Genomic DNA, 18347 nt, shown 5'->3' with positions numbered 1-18347 from the left:
TGGGGGGCCTTAAGGACCTCTTAAATTTGTAAGTTAGTAATAATTATGTGTTGGTTTCTTGGACATCCTATTCACAGTGTCAGGTACATTGATGGGAGGGCAGGAGAACGAACCAGTAACTTACAATCGGCTACTAATGTCAGAATCATTTTGTTGGTAGTTTTTATGCTTTTTATGATAGCATTTAATGTGTTAGAGAAGAAAAGCCTATGTCATGAAAATAGGAAGAAATACTTTAAGACCAGCTAAAATTAAGTAGCCAATTTTATGTATTTGTTGTATTAGGTGAAAGTTTTATTTGTGAGAAACTTGGCTACTACAGTGACAGAAGAAATACTGGAAAAGTCATTTTCTGAATTTGGAAAACTTGAAAGAGTGAAGAAGTTGAAAGATTATGCATTTGTTCATTTTGAAGACAGAGGAGCAGCTGTTAAGGTAGAAATTTTGAAATGTTGCTTCTTGATATTTGAATTCTCTTGTTGAAACTTGCTAAATATATAAAGTGACTTTAAAAACTGAAATAAAATTGGTTTTCAGCTTTGCCGAACTCTGGAACTTTCTTTTAGTAATCTCTAATGTGGTAGTAGTGTAACAGGTAAGACTCCATATTTCAAAACCTGATTATTACTAACTGGGTTTGTGCTCTCAGGCAAGTTTTTTTCCCGTTTTTTATTTTATTTATTTGTTGTTCAGGCAAGTTATTTTTAATCTCTGTGTTGTTTTTGTAAGCCTAAACTTTGACAGCAGGATGCCCTGTAACATTACAAGGTATATAGTAATTAGCAGCTGTAAATACTAAACAGGTAATGAATGTATAACTACTTTGTTTACCTTGGTTTGTGAGCCTATGAAAGAAACTGAGCAGTGTACACATGACTTTACATACAGTGCAGCATATTTAATTCACTAGACGTGTTCTGAGGAAATGATTAGTTCTTCATAATTTTGTCTTGAGTGATTTTAGAATTATAATAGTATTGACTATGTTTCGCCAATTTCAATTGTTAGATATTTCTTGCATATAACCATTGATTCATTCCTTGATGATATAAATGAAAAGTGTGAAAAAGGTGTTTTCATATGGTGTCTAGAACATAAAATGAGAATACTCTGCTGTTTTCTGTTGATAATGGATCAGCACCATCTTCGATGGGTGAAATTTCCAGGTTCTTCTTCCTCTTGTTCTCTCTCGTTTGGTGGAGAAAAAACTAATGAAAGCCTTTTTATGTAATTAGGAAGATGGATCCAAAATCCTCAGTTACTCAGGCTTGGTTCTTTTTCTACATGTTCTGTAGATAGAGTGGTTCCACCTCTTAGCTGAGCAGTTTTTGTTTCCTGCCCAGGGTACTGCTTTTAATGTGCCTTATAGAAGAATCTTTGACTAGTTAGAATTTATCGGTTTGCTTTTTGATGGCAGCTAATTAATTAGACAATATTGCTTATAAAATTCACAGCTTAGTACAGAATTTAATGTTTGTCTTCTTAAATTGCCAATGAAACACAGATAATTAAATTTATACCTTCTAAATATTCCTTTGATTCAATTGGTATTAAATAGCTGGTTGTATAAAAACTGATAGGATGGTTTGCCAAAGAAATCTATGCAATTATAAAACTTGTAGCTCAACAACTGGGAATCACATTCTTAGGGATAGTAGGGGAGAGAGTAGGAGCTTCATTCTTTTGTTTATTCCAAGACTCATTTAGTTTCTTTAGGTGAAGTAGCCAAAAGCTAAGATGGTAAAGGAGGAAAATTAGTATCTAGAGGAGGACTGACTTAATCTTAGTCCAGATACTTATAAATCACCAGATGCTCTTTATGGACAGAGAATTTATGTATGTCCAAAGAGGAAAAAATTGTATAGGGAAATAGAAAAGCTATGATGAGGAGGTGATACTTTGTTACTGAGTCACCTGAACCTTGAAGTGTGGCAGAGGCTGTTAGGAGGAACAGCATAGAGGACTAGAGCATAGAATGTTTTGATTACTGCTCTCCAGGCAGGTACTTGAGACTTCATTAGTTCAGGCCTGTTCTGGACTCTCCTTTTAACTGTTCAGGCAAAGTGTGTTTCAGGTTAAGTGTTGTGAGGAAAACCTAGGCTTCTTTGGTCAGCTTCTTGTTGAGTTTCACTGCTAACCTCATTTAGTAACCTCATTTGTGTTTCAAATCCTTAAAATTTTTATAGAAGAACCGTGTAAGACCTACATGTTGAATGCCATGTGTTTATTTAAAAATTTGAATCTTGAAAAGTTTCTGGCATTTTTCCCATATGTGAATTTGCTTCTTTGGTATGACAAAGATTCGAGGAGTTAGTTATTTGGAACTAAGGAACAGCAGTAGGGAATTCTGGCAGCTCTTTTACATTTTAAAATAGTAGGGAATCAGTATTCTTAATATACTTTAATATAGGAAGGTGAGATTGAGGGAAAGAAGTACTTTCTTGTGTTTTTTTACTTTCCTGCTAGATTCATATTTTGCAAATTAAAATATTTAAATTGTTTAGTGTTTTAACTGGCACAGATATGTTTATGTAGTTATATTTTAAACTACTGTTAGTTGTATAATAAATTTATTTTTCTAATTTTATGTAGGCCATGGATGAAATGAATGGCAAAGAAATAGAAGGGGAAGAAATTGAAATAGTCTTAGCCAAGCCACCAGACAAGAAAAGGAAAGAGCGCCAAGCCGCTAGACAGGCCTCCAGAAGCACTGCGTGAGTCTGCGTTTTAGTAAATCAATTTTTGAACAGAGAATAACTTGATAATGGAGATAAGGTTACTAGAACAATCAGGAAGAGTCTTGAAGTAAACTAATTTGTTTTTTCTTTTCTCCCTCCCCTCCATTGTCAGGTATGAAGATTATTACTACCACCCTCCTCCTCGCATGCCACCTCCAATTAGAGGTCGGGGTCGTGGCGGGGGGAGAGGTGGCTATGGCTACCCCCCCGATTACTATGGCTATGAAGATTACTATGATGATTACTATGGTTACGACTATCACGACTATCGTGGAGGCTATGAAGACCCCTACTACGGCTATGATGATGGCTACGCAGTAAGAGGAAGAGGAGGAGGAAGGGGAGGGCGCGGTGCTCCACCACCACCAAGGGGGCGGGGAGCACCTCCTCCAAGAGGTAGAGCTGGCTATTCACAGAGGGGGGCACCTTTGGGACCACCAAGAGGCTCTAGGGGTGGCAGAGGGGGTCCTGCACAACAGCAGAGAGGCCGTGGTTCCCGTGGAGCTCGGGGCAATCGTGGGGGCAATGTAGGAGGCAAGAGAAAGGCAGATGGGTACAACCAACCTGATTCCAAGCGTCGTCAGACCAACAACCAACAGAACTGGGGTTCCCAACCCATCGCTCAGCAGCCGCTTCAACAAGGTGGTGACTATTCTGGTAACTATGGTTACAATAATGACAACCAGGAATTTTATCAGGATACTTATGGGCAACAGTGGAAATAGACAAGTGAGGGCTTGAAAATGATATTGGCAAGAACGATTGGCACTAGATCTACATTCTTCAAAAAAATTGGCTTAACTGTTTCATCTTTAAGTAGCAGTTTGCTGCCATTTGTATTGGGCCGAAGAAATCACTATTGTGTATATACTCAAGTCTTTTTATTTTTTCCTCTTTTCATAAATGCTCTTGGACATTATTGGGCTTGCAGAGTTCCCTTATTCTGGGAGTTACAATGCTTTTATCGTTTCAGGCTTCATTTTAGCTTCAAAACAAACTCAGCACACTGTTAAATCATGATTTTGCAGAACCTTGGTTTTGGACAGTTTCATTTTTTGGATTTGAGATAGATTTCATAGGAGTATGGAGTATGCTGTAAATAAAAATACAAGCTAGTGCTTTGTCTTAGTAGTTTTAAGAAATTAAAGCAAACAAATTTAAGTTTTCTTGTATTGAAAATAACCTATGATTGTATGTTTTGCATTCCTAGAAGTAGGTTAACTGTGTTTTTAAATTGTTATAACTTCACACCTTTTTGAAATCTACCCTACAAAATTTGTTTGGCTCAAACGTCAAAGCCGTGACAATTTGTTCTTTGATGTGATTGTATTTCCAATTTCTTGTTCATGTAAGATTTCAATAAAACTCAAAAATCTATTCAAAACATTACCTATTTCAAATTCAATTGTGTCCTAAAACATTATTTTATTCGTAATCCTTGCAAGGAATTTTGTTTTCAAACTATAACTGCCTATGTGAGTGATCAAATTCATGCAAAATTTCTTGTCTATTCCAGTATGTATCGTGGCTATCAGACTGAGGATTAGTCTAAATTCTAGTATTTATTCCAAATAGCACTTCATTGATTGGTGTTCTCTCATAGTCTCTTCTAATTTTGAAATTTTATCCTTTTATAAAACAGGTTCAAAGTCTTTTGAACATTCTTGCAGGCATTGAATAATTTGCGTTAAATGAAATGGGGTTAGCGAAGCAGGCTGCAATTTATTTTGACCCACATTCTTTCTATAAAGGATAATTTGTTGTCTGAAAACTTTATTTGCTGGATAAGTGAATACATATGACAAAAAAAAATGTTAGTATTGTGGCGTCAATTGCACTGCGGACTAAACTCATGTTAGTATACATGATGGGGACTACCACTTTGTTACTGGTTTAGGAATATAATTTTCTATTGCTACGTAAATTTGCTTTGAGAAACATATGCCCTATAAGAGAGGCTTAAAAATATCTAGTAGACATAACTTTTGACTTTCTGTTAATACTGCTTATTTTTATTTTTTACAATCCCTAACGTTTTTTGTTGGCCAAGGCATCACATCTATTTCCCTCTTTCCTTTAGAAATTCTGATTTATTATAATGACTTATTCGCTTGAGAATAAGAGGAACAAAAGAATCCAAACTTTACAGTGCAGAAAAGTCTGGATCACTTTCAAATTACCATAAAATTTTCCCTTTCGTTTTGTTCTTAGGTGGGTCTAAAATGTTTTTAAATTATAAAAATAAGCCATTGGGGAATAATTAAAATGGACACACCTTTATTTTGTGTTTTGTTCCTGTTTGGTGTCTATTATGACAGAAGTATTAGATTTCAAAATCATAAGTCACTTAATTTTTTGTGAATTTGGCTAAATCATATTGTGGGTTTCATGGCATCTCTTGATTTCGATTAAGGAGATCATTGCTGATGAAAGTATATCTTATTTCTCTTTGAAAGTGTACTTACTACATAGTACAGTAAGTTAACAGACATTATTAATATTCCTATTATGTTTTTTTAAACTGATAAATTATATAGTCTGTTTTAGAGTAGTTTCAAGTCAACATGGGTATTTTGGTAAAGCTTAGATCAGTTGTTTTTCTTACGCCCATGTGTACAAGTGAAGACACCAAACATTCCTTAAATGCTGCTTTTAAACTTTGAAAGTAAAATTTGAAGCTATAACTGTAAATCTAAATTAGACTTAAATAAAACCCTGATTTTTCTTGGAAAGAAAAAGGGTCCACAAATAAAATTTGAGTTGTTTGTATTTCTTAAAAGTTTTTTGGTACCACCTACAAAGTTGTCAAGAAAATTAGGGGAATAGAAGTGATTCTCAAAAGTAATTTATTGTGCTCCCCACCACCCATCCTAAAATACAAACCTTAGCAAAAACATAAGAACAAAACTTGGGTTCCATGTCAGAGTCCTTTTAATTGCGAATTATATTTTACTCTCACCAACTAAAAATATATCTGTGGAAATGTTCCTCTAACATTGCTTTATAGGTTTTTTTTGTGTGGCTATTTTGTAGAACAGAAAAAACATAACTTTATAAACATTAAATCTCACTTTAGAGCTTTTCTCTTGTTGATGTCTTGTAAACTATTGCTGTAGCAGCATTCAGAGAAAATAGATTCAGAGTTCAACTTTTCACAGAACTAAATCTAACAATCTAATATATAAACTTGAAAAATGTCAGTTGAGGGAGGTCTTTAGATTTGTATTAGGTGTTTTTTTAAATAGGCACAAATTATGACTTCTGAAAAATTTGATTTTCTGCACTCCTGTCATCTTTTTTGTTCCCCAACCCAATTCGTTTGTTTTTATTTATGAGCCTGCTACAGTAATGTGTATGTTGAGAAATAACATATACTTTATATTGAGGTAGAACTCTTCTTTGTAGGTACCAACCTGAGATTGACATAAATATACCCCTTCCCCATAATGGAACGCTAATTTTTATTTGATCACTCATTTATAGCAGTTGCTTAAATGTATGTATTTATATGATGGTGTTTTAATTTTTTAAAAGCAAAAAAGTTCTAATAAGTTGCCAGATTTCTAATAAATTCAAGTTTACCTGATCAATTGATATGGAAATTGAATTACTGTGGTTCTGTAGTTAGTTTTAATTTTTTTAAACAAAAGAGTTCAGCATAATTATTTTTCAGTTTTTAGTTACTGGGGTTATTCTGCATACGAAAGCCCATTGCTTTCTGTTAGAAGATAATTTGTCTCTCATTTGACTTTGAAATCTGACTTAGGGGGTGAACCCTCTTTTTAAAAAGGTCAGCATACATCAAAATAAATTACACATGCATTTTAAATTCCAAAAGAAAAGGGACATAAAATTTCATTCCTAGTGTAAAGCCATATAATATTCTTGAAACTCATTACATCATTTGCCTCCTGATCATTTGGATAATCATACCTACGTTTTATTAATTGTGTATTATTTGTAAAACCAAACCCTTCCAGTAAATACTTGCTATAAGGCTATTGTCAATTATAAAGGCTTCTAATTACATTAAAATTTGTTGTTCTGATTTTCCAAAGAGAATTTTATTAAACTGAGCTGTCCAGTATTCTTAAAGAAAACCAACTGAAGTACGTGGAAGAAATGTTAATGTCCTTTATTATGCGGAGTCTCTTGCGTGAGCAGTTATGGAAAAGCCTTATAGAAAGAGTGCACTGGATTTATAAGTGTGTTTATGTTTCTCTAAGAATGAGAGCTTCTGTTAACTTAGTTCTGAGTAAGCTGGTGGTTGGGTGACAGACTAGAGAATCCAGAATGACAAATCCATTAACCAGGCATATTTACTTTTGCATTAGAAGTTTGTTGATTAGTTCTTATTTTTGAAATGCAAACACCAAGCTTTAAAAATACTGCTTATTTAATGGTCAATAATTTAAATATAAATATTTAATTTGAAGTAGCTAACTGTTACTCTTTCTAGAAAAGTTTTTTTTCCTTTTAAGATATATATACATATATATTTTTTTATTTAGAGGTTACCAGAAGCTCTGGGTTTTTTGTTTTGTTTTGTTTTTTAATCATTTTCAGATGTTATCCAGAAATCTACAAGTGTACTTTTCCTGTTTTAACTCCTTCCTTTTATCACCTGACTATCAGGGAAGCGAGGTTGAGGCTGCCCTGACCTGACATGTCATGATGTCGACTTGCTAGGTGGGGTTCGCTGGGGACGATAACCAGTGGAATTGTTGGTAAGAACTTTATTTTTTCCTATTTTTTTTTTTAAATCAGTAGTGGGGCATTAAGTATGGGAGAATGCCCATATCCTATAAGTGGGCATTTATGTCAGCCTTGTAGAAAGATAAGGTTTTAATTTAAATAATTCTGTTCTTAACAGGAACATATAATAAGTACTTCATACTCTTTATGCTCAAATTGGTAGATTAGCAGGAAAGGCCTACAAGTATGAAGTAATGAAATACTCAGGGTATATTTTAAGCAATGAAGATAGACACTTTATTAAATAGACTCTAAATAGTCTTTTGGAGAGAAAATAAATTTGCTTTATTTTACTGTGATTTCAGTCCCTTTAATATCTTCATTATATTTATTTACATCATTATATTTACATTTTTATTGGGTATGGTAGCATGTAATGCATCTTAAGAGATGTTTGTTGCACACTAGTATTTGTAAAAATAGGAAGGTGTTGATAGAATGGAGGGTTTTAACGCTACGAGAAATTATATTTTTAAATCCTCCAAAAGAAATCCTAACATTGTAAAACGAAACTTAAAAGTATTAGCAATTTGAAAAACAATAGTTGACTAAATTTAAAGAACATTTGATAATGACTTTGGGTCACGAGGAAAGTACATAGCTGAAATGTTAGGACCTTAAACGTAGCAGAAACAAAAATTAATTAACAACTTGTGTTTTGTCTGAAACCCAGGACAGCTGATAGGATTAGTAGATATGGTAGAATTAAGAGTCAATTTTTAGACGATTGCTAAAAATTAAAATCTTTTATATTCAGTAGGGGATTCCATGATGGTAAAATATAAATTGAGGAAATTTAATAACTGTATTTCTGAAAAGTATGACAGAAGCACTGATGATTAAAATTACGGATTTTCATGCCTGGAGAACCACCTCAGTATTATGCCTCCTTGTTGGTTGAGTGTATCAGTCTAGGAAGAATCTCCTAGGTGTTAAACGTGTGCTAGTTGATGTCATGAATATAAACCCTGATCTGTAAACTTGCTGTAGACGAGCTACACGTCACTGCAGTGGAATTATACTTTAAGAATTTCAGTGATTGCATCATTGTGTTAAGGTGCTTGTTTCTCTTCGGACACAGTTTGTGCATGTATCAGTGATAGAAAAGATCAGGATGTAGAACTTTAAATATTGCATTTAATAATGTGCTCTTTGCGAAGTTTTACAGTGAGCAATAGGAACACTCAAGTAGTTCTGAGCAGTTCGTATAAGTTAAGGAAAACAGTGCAAATTCATTGCTTTTATACATTAACAACAAACTATATTTCGTGGGACCAGAAAAGAAGCAGGCATTGTGGGGGGAAACTTACATTCCTCAAATATAAATAAGGGCTTTCAATTTATGTAGTAACTTTGTTAGGATCCCAGGAACATTGCTTATCTTGATTTCTCATTTATGATGGTTAGAAAAAGGGATTTCTGTAGCCTGTCAATAACATAGGTAGAATTGTACTCCTATTATGTCTAGTATTGTGTTACAAGGCTGTTTTCTATAATTGAGCTGAAAGCTCCTGTAAATATTACATTGCTGATATGCGTATAGTAACATGAGAATATTAAAATAGAAACATTTGCAAGACAATTTAATCAGCAGTTTAATAAAAAGTCATGCTTTTGGTACGTTGTTCAGGTACCATTACTGTATTGGAATATTTGTACAATGTTAAATATTTTTAATAAAATTTAACATGTTCAAAATGTTGTGTTGGTGATTTTGGGTGGGGTGTGATGGGTTCAATTGTGCTAAACTGATTCAGTAGTTCTGTATTTGAGACTTTTGTAGTCAAATGGAGTTCCTGTCCTCAAATTTCATACTAGATTGGGCACCTGTCAAAGGAAGGTCTAATAGTAAAGGAGTAAGATAGTAAAAATACACAAGGATTGAACTTGAGGGGGTTTATTAAAGTACCAGGAAGTAACTTTACTAGGGTTTAGAGCTGGTCTACAGGGATCAGATAGGAATGTTGGCTCTGGCATAACAGGCTGCCGATAATTTTCTGATGAAATTGTGGCATGTCTACATTAGAAATGATCCTAGAAAACAGGTGGACAAAAGGAAACACTTGTATGATACTTTCAGTAAGCATTTTATTCCCCCAGTGTCCTTAACCAATTGACATGACATGCCAGCAAGTGAAGGGAAGTGATGAGGGAATATTTGAGGAAGGCTGTGTTTACTTTAGACGCATCATCTGGAAATATATCCAGTGTTCAAGAAGTACCATATAGAGAGCCCCCTCTTTGTTTCTGAAAGTAAACTTTTTTGTTGTTGAAAGTAAACTTTTTAAAGGTCTCTCTTTTAATACTGATCCCATTCTCTTGAAGACATCCCTAATGTAGTAGTTTTTCTTTTGCCCTCTTTTCCTTGGGGTATTAGTTCCTGTAGTCATAAAGGTCGAAGTCCTGCAACTCAGAATGGAAATTTACTTGAAGTAATGTGCTTATTCCTCTGCAGACTGTACCATTAATAACAAAGATGGAGGAAAGTGAGGGACCTCTAATCTGTAAACAAATTGAGAAAGAAACTATTCAAAAAGAATAATAACGTGTTCTGCATTTTCTCCTTTGAAGGAAGATTTAAATATGAGGTATGCGCAAGAAAAAGTGATTACACTATTGTTTTAAGAAAGAGGAGACAAAATACGTATCTAGGCCAGTATTTTCCAGAGAGCGTTTATTGTTTTTGTTTTCCTATTCTCCCCAAATCAAAGGTCACTTACTGAAATAGGAAATGTTCTAACAGCAAAAGTATCTAAATTTGGGCACCTTTAGGTGTTGGCAGAGCTGGAGGTAGGGGGGGACAAAGTGGGGGTGGGACAACTCAGTGATTTGTAGTGTATTTTTTCCAAAAATAAAGGGAAGTTGCTTTTGACAGTCATTTTAAACTTAGACTCTATTGGTATCTTTTTGCTCTACCTAAAGCCCTGAATTTATTCATTGTTTTTAGAAATAACAAAATTTTATTAGGTATTTTCCTGTGGGGTGTATTATATTCACATATGGGAATATTTTTTGCCTATAGCCATGAGAAAAATTACATTTCTATTAGACTTGAAATTTGTGACCAAAATCACAACCATGTATAGACATTTCCTCCAAAAACTAATAAGCAAGAGTAGTGTTTCATCTATTTACTTAAATTTCCCAAAGGGTGATTTTTAGGCCTAGCCATCCATATAAGAGATCAGGAGGTTAAATTAGTCATAAAATTATACAACTTGTTCATGCCTTTTAAAATAAAGTGAAATTTGGTCACTTTAAAATTATTTTCCATGGGTAAAAGCGAAAATCAATATTGTCAAGTATAGTAACTGGCAAAAAAGGAGCTCAGCCTCAGGTTTCAAATACATAAAGGGGAAAATAGTTTCATAAATGTAAAATATTATACATTATTGAAGATGTCATATATATTGAGCACTTTTTAATAGAATTTGGAGACAGACATTCCTGTACAGGTGTTCTTGGAATCAATCTCATGTATCAGGAACCCTTTAACTCTGCAAATTTCAGTTGCCTGGGTTTTTAAATAGATTAAGCAAAAGTTAACAATTTAAAAGGCTATTACTGTTTTATCAGTTAAATCACTAGTTTGAAAATTCTATCTTATATTGATCAAAGTACTATCAAAACAAATTGTTTTCATTTGAACCTATTGATTATAATGGTGTTTATATACTTTGCTATTCAAGTACCTGAATTGGTTTGGTCAGAAGAGTATACCTCTGGCAAGTTATGGTATAACTAAATATTTTTGGTTAGATATGGTATATGTATACTATTGGCTTGTCATACTGAAACTTTTCATGCTCCTGTTGATAAGTAGAACCTTACTAGATTAATTATATTTAAACATAAGCCATATTGAGTTGGTGTGGAAAGCAATTTGGTTTATTTAAATAACCGACAATAAATACTGTTACTGAACTTTTTAAATCATAAAGAATAATGTAGGTATGTTTATTAGTTGTAATGTCATTTCTATTTGACTTTTCAAAATGTACAGGAAAAAATAAATGAGACTATTTGTTGCGTTTATCAAAATAATTTTCAAGTAACTTCTGGTGATTATTTTAATTTCCTACTTAAACTGTTTAGGTCATAGTTCATCATTCAACAGTTTCTGACACTTGAATGTGGGTGGGAATCCCTGGGGATTGTGTTAAAATTCAGATTCTGTTCAGTAGATTTGAGATGGGGCAAGAGTCTGCATTTCTACCAAGCTCCTAGCTGATGCCTGTGTCCCTGGCTACACTTGGATTAGCAAGGTCGTATAGACTGATTATCTCACATTTGGGGAGAATTTTAGAGAGTAGACTAGTTTACAGGATCTAGGTGATCTAGTTGGTGATTATAAAAACTTTGGTAAAGGCCACTACAAAAGTTAATAGTCTTTAGGATCCTAAGGAAAGGTTAGGACAACGGTCTTAAGAAAATGAAATGAATTTAGAAAAACAGGCTTTAATGGTTTTAAGGAATTGGTGGAAAATAACAATAGGAAGGAAAAAACAAAAGATCAGGTCGCTGAGGAAATGTCCATGGCATGTTTATTTAGGAATTACATCAGAAAACAAGTTACAAGAGTCATAGAAGGTAAAATAAAAATAACTTCTGAGAGCTCCAAAGGGAAGTTTAATAGGTTACTAAAAATAACCCCGTGGTTTTTTTTTAATCTCTAACCGCAAAAAAAAAAGTTAACACTTATTAATTAGATCAAAGTAAATCTTGGATGGTGAAAAGCTAAAACAGATTAAGGAAGAAAATCATTAAAGATAATTTATATGGATTAATATCAAAAGATGGGAAACCTTTCAAAGAATAGAAATGTATCCACTTTTATATAAACAGGGTAGAAAATAGTCCCTGATAACTGATCAAGTATCTGATTTTCAGTGCTAAAAGTTTAAAGTTCTTTTAAGTTATGCCTGAAATAAAGCCAACGTAATTTGAATTTAAAGAATTTTTTCCTAAAGTGGATTGCTAAAGTGTGTGTGTGTGTGTGTGTGTGTGTGTGTATAGTTCAGTTGTCATTTTTTTTTCCATCATTCATTTATAAAAATTGAGGCCTGTATACCATTGAATTTAAGAAAGCCTTTTTTTTTTACCTAGGTAAACTTATGCTTGTGCCACTTTCCAAATGACTTAAAAATTAAAAATTTCACTTCCACATATTTTATTGACTAAATATATTAGTGTTTAAGCATTTTTAAAGTGTTGGTATATCAAGCCATCCTTCTCATTTAATATTTGATTTCAGCCCTTCTACATGTTTCTAGGACAGGGTGGAAGAGTTTGGTAAAGGGCTTCACTTTTCACTTATCAGACCTGAGAGAAAGAGAGGGAGGGAGGTTTGGAGTGGGAGAGGAGAAGATGATAGACAGAAAGACAGATAGATGCAGAATTACACATAAAGAAGTATGCTCAGCTCTAAAATTGGTGGTGTGGAGAACCTACTTTCCTTATGCACTCTTACAGAAAATGTTATCTTCCCTGAAATAGAAAGGTGGTCTTAAGACATTTTTTTAAAAAAATAAAATAATGCTTTAGATTATTTAGGATATTTTCTGCCCTTCTATTTCATGAAAATCTGAGCCATATAGAAAACAATATATAGGTTAACAGACATCACTATTTTTGTTAAAAGCCTATTCATAAGGACTATAATATCTTGGTTCCAGAATTCTGTGTAATTTGGTCCACTGCTTAAAGTAAAGGGTATTTCAGAATATGATGAGGGATTCTCAGTACTCATCAGTCGTGAATTTTTGTTTTTCCCACCAGTCCTGAATTTAAGGTCACTGTGACAGTAACATGACACTGTATTAGGCAGGAGCTGAAGGCTTATTTACCATTACTAAGCTTTTAAGTCATTTGAGTTTATAACTGATCAGTTGATCTGGCTATAAGAAAACTAGTTCTCCTTAACAAAATTTTCACAAGATTGGTTTTGTTGGGTGTAGACCAAATGTCTGTCGGAGGGAGATTATTAATGGTGTGAAATAATATTAGTAAAAGATTGGCCAGTGTTTTTCGAAAAAGTCATTATAATTCCTCTTTTAAAAATAACGTTTGTGTGACAGGTTTACTGTTTATATTTTCATCTGGAAAATGGGTCAAAGCAATGATAAGTTCTTAAGACAGTTGCTAGTTTATTTCTCTATAGTGTGAGCTTTCAGTATGATAGTACCCATCATGGGTACCAAAAATTCCCATCCTGGATTTTCTCTTTGAAAAGTATTATAAAGGTAATTAACTTTTTCCTTTTAGAAAGAACAGTAACATCTCAACCAACCTATTAATGCTTAGGAAAGGATCCCATTAAACGGATTGAACTTGTACATCATCAACCAAATCTAGATGTAATTAGCTAAAAAAATTCAACTATTTATTAAAAAGGTTAAGAGTAGTCTATATCTGACATTGATAATTGATAAGCCATCCATTAATTTTATAACAATGGGATGATTTATGTTTCAGGAGTTAGGAATATAAAATTAGTAAGTAATGATCGTTATACTCAAAGAATTTGGAGAAGATTCCAGAAGGCAATGATATAAATAGTGGTAATTGTCAAAACCAGTCTTCTAGAAACATTGGAAGTTTGAAAGGTGTTCTGGCTCCTAATAAAATACTCAGTTTATAATTGGAATACATACATAATATATATGATTTAGGTTACTTCTAGAGAGCAGAAGAATTTATAAAATGTGTCATGATTTCTAACTAAAATTAAGTTTAGTGTCCACTGGATTTGATCAGAATAACTTGATCTTAATTTTCACCTATACAGTTCAAATTTTAATTAAAGAAAATAAAAAGATTGACTATGAATCTGAAACAACAAATGTGAAGGTAGGTTTCTTTATATTTTTATCTTTTCCCATTACTGAAAACCTTAGGCCTTTATGTGAGAAATCCCTAGTCGAGGTTGGATGAAGGAGCAGTTGTTTGAAACATTTTTTCCCTCCCTGAAGAAAAACAGACGTACAGATGTTGCTTCATTCAGGTGGAATAGTTAATAACTTTTTCCTCCATTCCACGTAACTCATAAGATGCTTTATGAGGTCAAGTGGTTTCATATTCCATTATGTCTTGCAAAACTGGTTAGTGTGTCTGATAATACATTTTTTTGTCATCAGTATTATAGGAAATTATTTGATACAGAATGACTGCTGGGGTGATTTAGAAAAGGTAGATGATAATAGCTCTTTTTTGAAAAAAAAATTACATGTCTCATCAGAATACATGTTTTAACCCAATGGCTTTCTCTACCCTTTTCACATCTCTGTATTTTTCATCCATGAACATTCTCTTTTTTAAAATGTTTTAAGGCCCATAACTGACTGCTGGAACTTTCAGTCAGCAAGAGAAACAGGTTAACACATTGAGCTGGTTATACTTTTAGCCAAAAACAAATTTGACAGAAGAGCTAATACTGAATATTTCCAATGGGATGCCAATGTCTTGTTATTTAAATTTATTTACAGCCTCTGAAAAGTAAGTATAAATGTGGAAACCAAAACACAGATACTCAGCTCAGGTGGGGCCAAGGACTAGTTTAAGAATTATTTTGTGTTGTGATAGTAAGATCACTGATAGCCTTTGAAAAGCTCAGAAAAATCCCTTTGTATATAAATGCTCTGTGTAGGCTCCATTAATGGAACAATGCCCTTCTTAAACCTATTTACAGTTTTTCAAACTACTCTTTTGTACTTGCGACTTTTGCCACAAGTTTCTAAACATCTTGTGATTTGAGATTTCCTTTTACCAGTTTAAAAACATTTAGTTAGAGTGTTTCAGGATTTGCTTTAAATTAGTTCTAATAAAATGGAGCCAGGCTGTGGTATTTTATCTGCAACCATTATAATTTTACACGGAATTCAATTGTATCGTCTTAACTTTCTTTCCATATTGGACTTTTTAACTCTTTGAAGGTAAAAGCCACTTCACTTTTTGTTTATTTATGTAAAGTGTGTTTTTCCAGGACCCATCAGTTCCAAGTCAAGTAGTTTCAATCTAGTGGAGGGCACAGCTCACAGTGGCCCATGTTGGGATCGAATTGGCAACGTTGTTAAGAGCACCTGGCTCTAACCAACTGAACTAACCGGCTGCCCCCAAAGCCACTTTATTTTTGTGCATACTTCTTAGTTGCTCTGTTTTGTATCTTTCCCGGCTTTCTTTTATATCTTTGAAGTGGCTACTGATAGGTTATGAAGTATGCTGGGTGTGTACATAACCGTGGCTTTGTGTAGTGCTGATTTCTTTTTTGACACCTTTCCCATTACACTTAATTATTTGTTTGTTTATGTTTTAGAAGGGGGCTTTGCTGTTTCCATTTCACTTCATTACTCACATGAGTTACCTAGGCAAGGGTCATAGCATAACGATAGAGCAGAACCAGAACTTAACTTCCTGATAGTTTTCTACTCATCTTGATTCCTGGAGATGGAAACCTATAGTATGCATAAGCAGACTTGAGTGGCATCTTCATTGTCTGTTAACGTTGGAAAACTGTTCTGTGATAGTAACAGCGCGCGCATGCGCACACACAGATGGTGAATAAACAGTTGAGCATTATCAGAACTGGAACTTAATGGCCTGGAAGGTATTAATCAAAGTCAGGCTGGCTCTAGATACACTCAGCACCAAATATAGGCATCTGAAAAACCAAGGTGTCCTCGATTGCTTTGGGGTATTATCTACCTGTCTTCTGCCTAGGAGATTCTTAATTACAGAGCAATTATAATTGCTATTTAGTCAAAGCCAATATGCTACTGGCAGCAGTGATCTTCGGGCCATTTGGGTTGCCTTTTTTTCTCCTACTTATTATCTTTGATCTTTTTGTTACTTTGACACAATTGCATAAACCTTTAAAACTTCTAGCTTTCCTGGCTCTGACCCACAATTCTGTGCATTTCCTTGTCCCCTGTAATGCCCCCTTGCGGTGTCTTTTATGCCTCTTTAGGGACTTAAACCACTGTTAGGGCTACTGGATTTTATATCCTTCCACGTCATATCTCTAACTCCAGTCTTTTGCACTCTAATCTCAGGCGTACCTCCAGATCACATGAAACATGATAGTGTTGAAAGCCAGTTACCAGCAAGTGTTCATTTAACACTTATAGTAAGTATGCATATTCCTGGCACTGCTGGCAGTAAGGATACAAGGGGGAACATCTGGCAAAGGGAACAAAACCATACAGCTGTGAAAGAATTATGTATTTTGGGAGCACCTGATCCTAAGGTTGCAGTCTTAATATGTTGAATTGATAAGTGATACTGATTCTTCTACCAGGTCTTCCCCCTAATTTTTCTAGTCATTAATCTATCCTCCGGTGGCAGTTCTTAATCTTACAGGAGAATGACTGGAAATATCAGACCAGCTGTAGGAACTAACAGCTCTACTTTAATACTTCAGTTGATTTCAAAACTTGTGTACTTCCCTGGCATCTTTTCTTTCACATCTTTTATTCCTTTCCCAACCTGACTGTGATTTTATTTAAACCTTTATTGTTAGCCTTAGGAAAGTTACACTGCCTTTGTCCATCTTGCTTTAACCCATTACTTCCTAGCAATTACTTTGCAAGATTATTCCATTTTTCTAAGAGACGGATTAGAATGTGACATCATTCATGAAATAATAGGAATGTCTGAGCTATCCAAATTGCCATAATGCAAAATGATTTCTAAACTTCAACCAGTGGCCCACTTCAGGGAGCATTTGGAATCACTTTTAAGTGGTAGTTGGCCAAAAAAATTGTACTGAACCTTACTATCTAGAGACGAAGGCTAACAAAATCTAAGTAAACGAGGAAAAGTCAGAGTCAGTCATTTTAATTAGAGTTTATAGTCAGATTTTTGAGGCTCAGTCTAGTGACTCAAAGGGAACTTGAGAAGATTCTCTGCTTCTGATTTAGAGAGCACTCTTGGTTCACAATGGTCAAAATCCCATTTCGTGAAAGTACACAGACCAAACAGTAGAAAAACAGCCTAGTTGCACTGTTCTGGCCTAAAAATTGCACAGGCGAATACATGCTGTTATGTTTTCTGAAAGCAAAGGCACCAGAATGTTTTTGCAGTTTATGTCCGTATTGCTGTATAGGTATGTCCATATTCGTACTATGGGTGAAATTGTTGAAAGAGTTCTTTAATCATAGTGGTAAACTCCCTTAGACAAAGTCTGTTAGCCTTGCCTTCGCATGACTTCTGGGCTCTAGCTGTCTCTTCCAGGGGAAGTACAAAAGAAAAGCTTCTAGATTATTTCGACCTTTGACTTGATCCATCTAGTCCAACTCCCCCTCACATTAGTCACATTAATTATGGAATAGCTCTCATTCATTGAGTCTCTACTGTGTGCCAGGCACACGAAGCTACGTGCTTTGTGTTAGCTTGAATATTTACAATAACTTCCGAGTTAGGTAAGTAGTATCCCTATTTTACCAATGGAAAAACAGATTCAGAAAGGTTGGGTGACAGCCAGCGTTGTAATTTGTGATGGAACAAGTATTAGAACTAAGAACATTTTTCTGTTTTTCTTTTAAAATACATATTTAGCTTTTCTGAGCTGGAGAAAGCATTTTCTTAGGTTAATCTTATTGTGGGGAGTTTTGAATTACAAGCTAAAAAGAACAAAGTTTATTTTACACTATGAGGTTTAACTTTGTAAAATTTAAACTATTGTATGCTGTTGCCCTGCCCTTAGCATCGTAGAATGTTTTCCACATTTTGTGATTGACATACCATGTTTTATATACACAAAAGCCTTAGTTTTGTAGAAGAAAAAGATAAAAGAAGTTAAGTTGGTTTTATATAAGTATTCATCTAGTCACTTTGATTATCCCCACAGCAAATTTGATT

At 34.1% G+C, this 18347-nt stretch overlaps 1 protein-coding gene across 8 annotated transcripts in view; it reads left to right on the top strand.

Annotated features, from left to right (window-relative positions):
* HNRNPR (heterogeneous nuclear ribonucleoprotein R) overlaps positions 1–9137 on the top strand; it is a 36309-nt gene extending 27172 nt beyond the window's left edge. For 2 of the 8 annotated variants that reach the window (XM_033114007.1, XM_033114003.1), the window contains 3 exons: positions 286–435; positions 2593–2714; positions 2851–9132. In XM_033114007.1, coding sequence (XP_032969898.1) covers positions 286–435; positions 2593–2714; positions 2851–3463 — 885 coding nt within the window. In that variant the 3' untranslated portion in view covers positions 3464–9132. Of the gene's footprint in view, positions 1–285; positions 436–2592; positions 2715–2850 lie in introns of all 8 variants that reach the window. The other 6 variants (XM_033114006.1, XM_033113999.1, XM_033114000.1 and 3 more) reach the window with 6 other exon arrangements.
* Positions 9138–18347: the final 9210 nt, after the last annotated feature.

The sequence above is a fragment of the Rhinolophus ferrumequinum genome, chromosome 9 (genome assembly GCF_004115265.2).
Source record: "Rhinolophus ferrumequinum isolate MPI-CBG mRhiFer1 chromosome 9, mRhiFer1_v1.p, whole genome shotgun sequence".
In the NCBI taxonomy this organism is placed as follows: Eukaryota; Metazoa; Chordata; class Mammalia; order Chiroptera; family Rhinolophidae; genus Rhinolophus; species Rhinolophus ferrumequinum.
The sequence above is the reverse complement of the archived record's forward strand: the minus strand, read 5'-3'. Positions and strand labels throughout refer to the sequence as shown.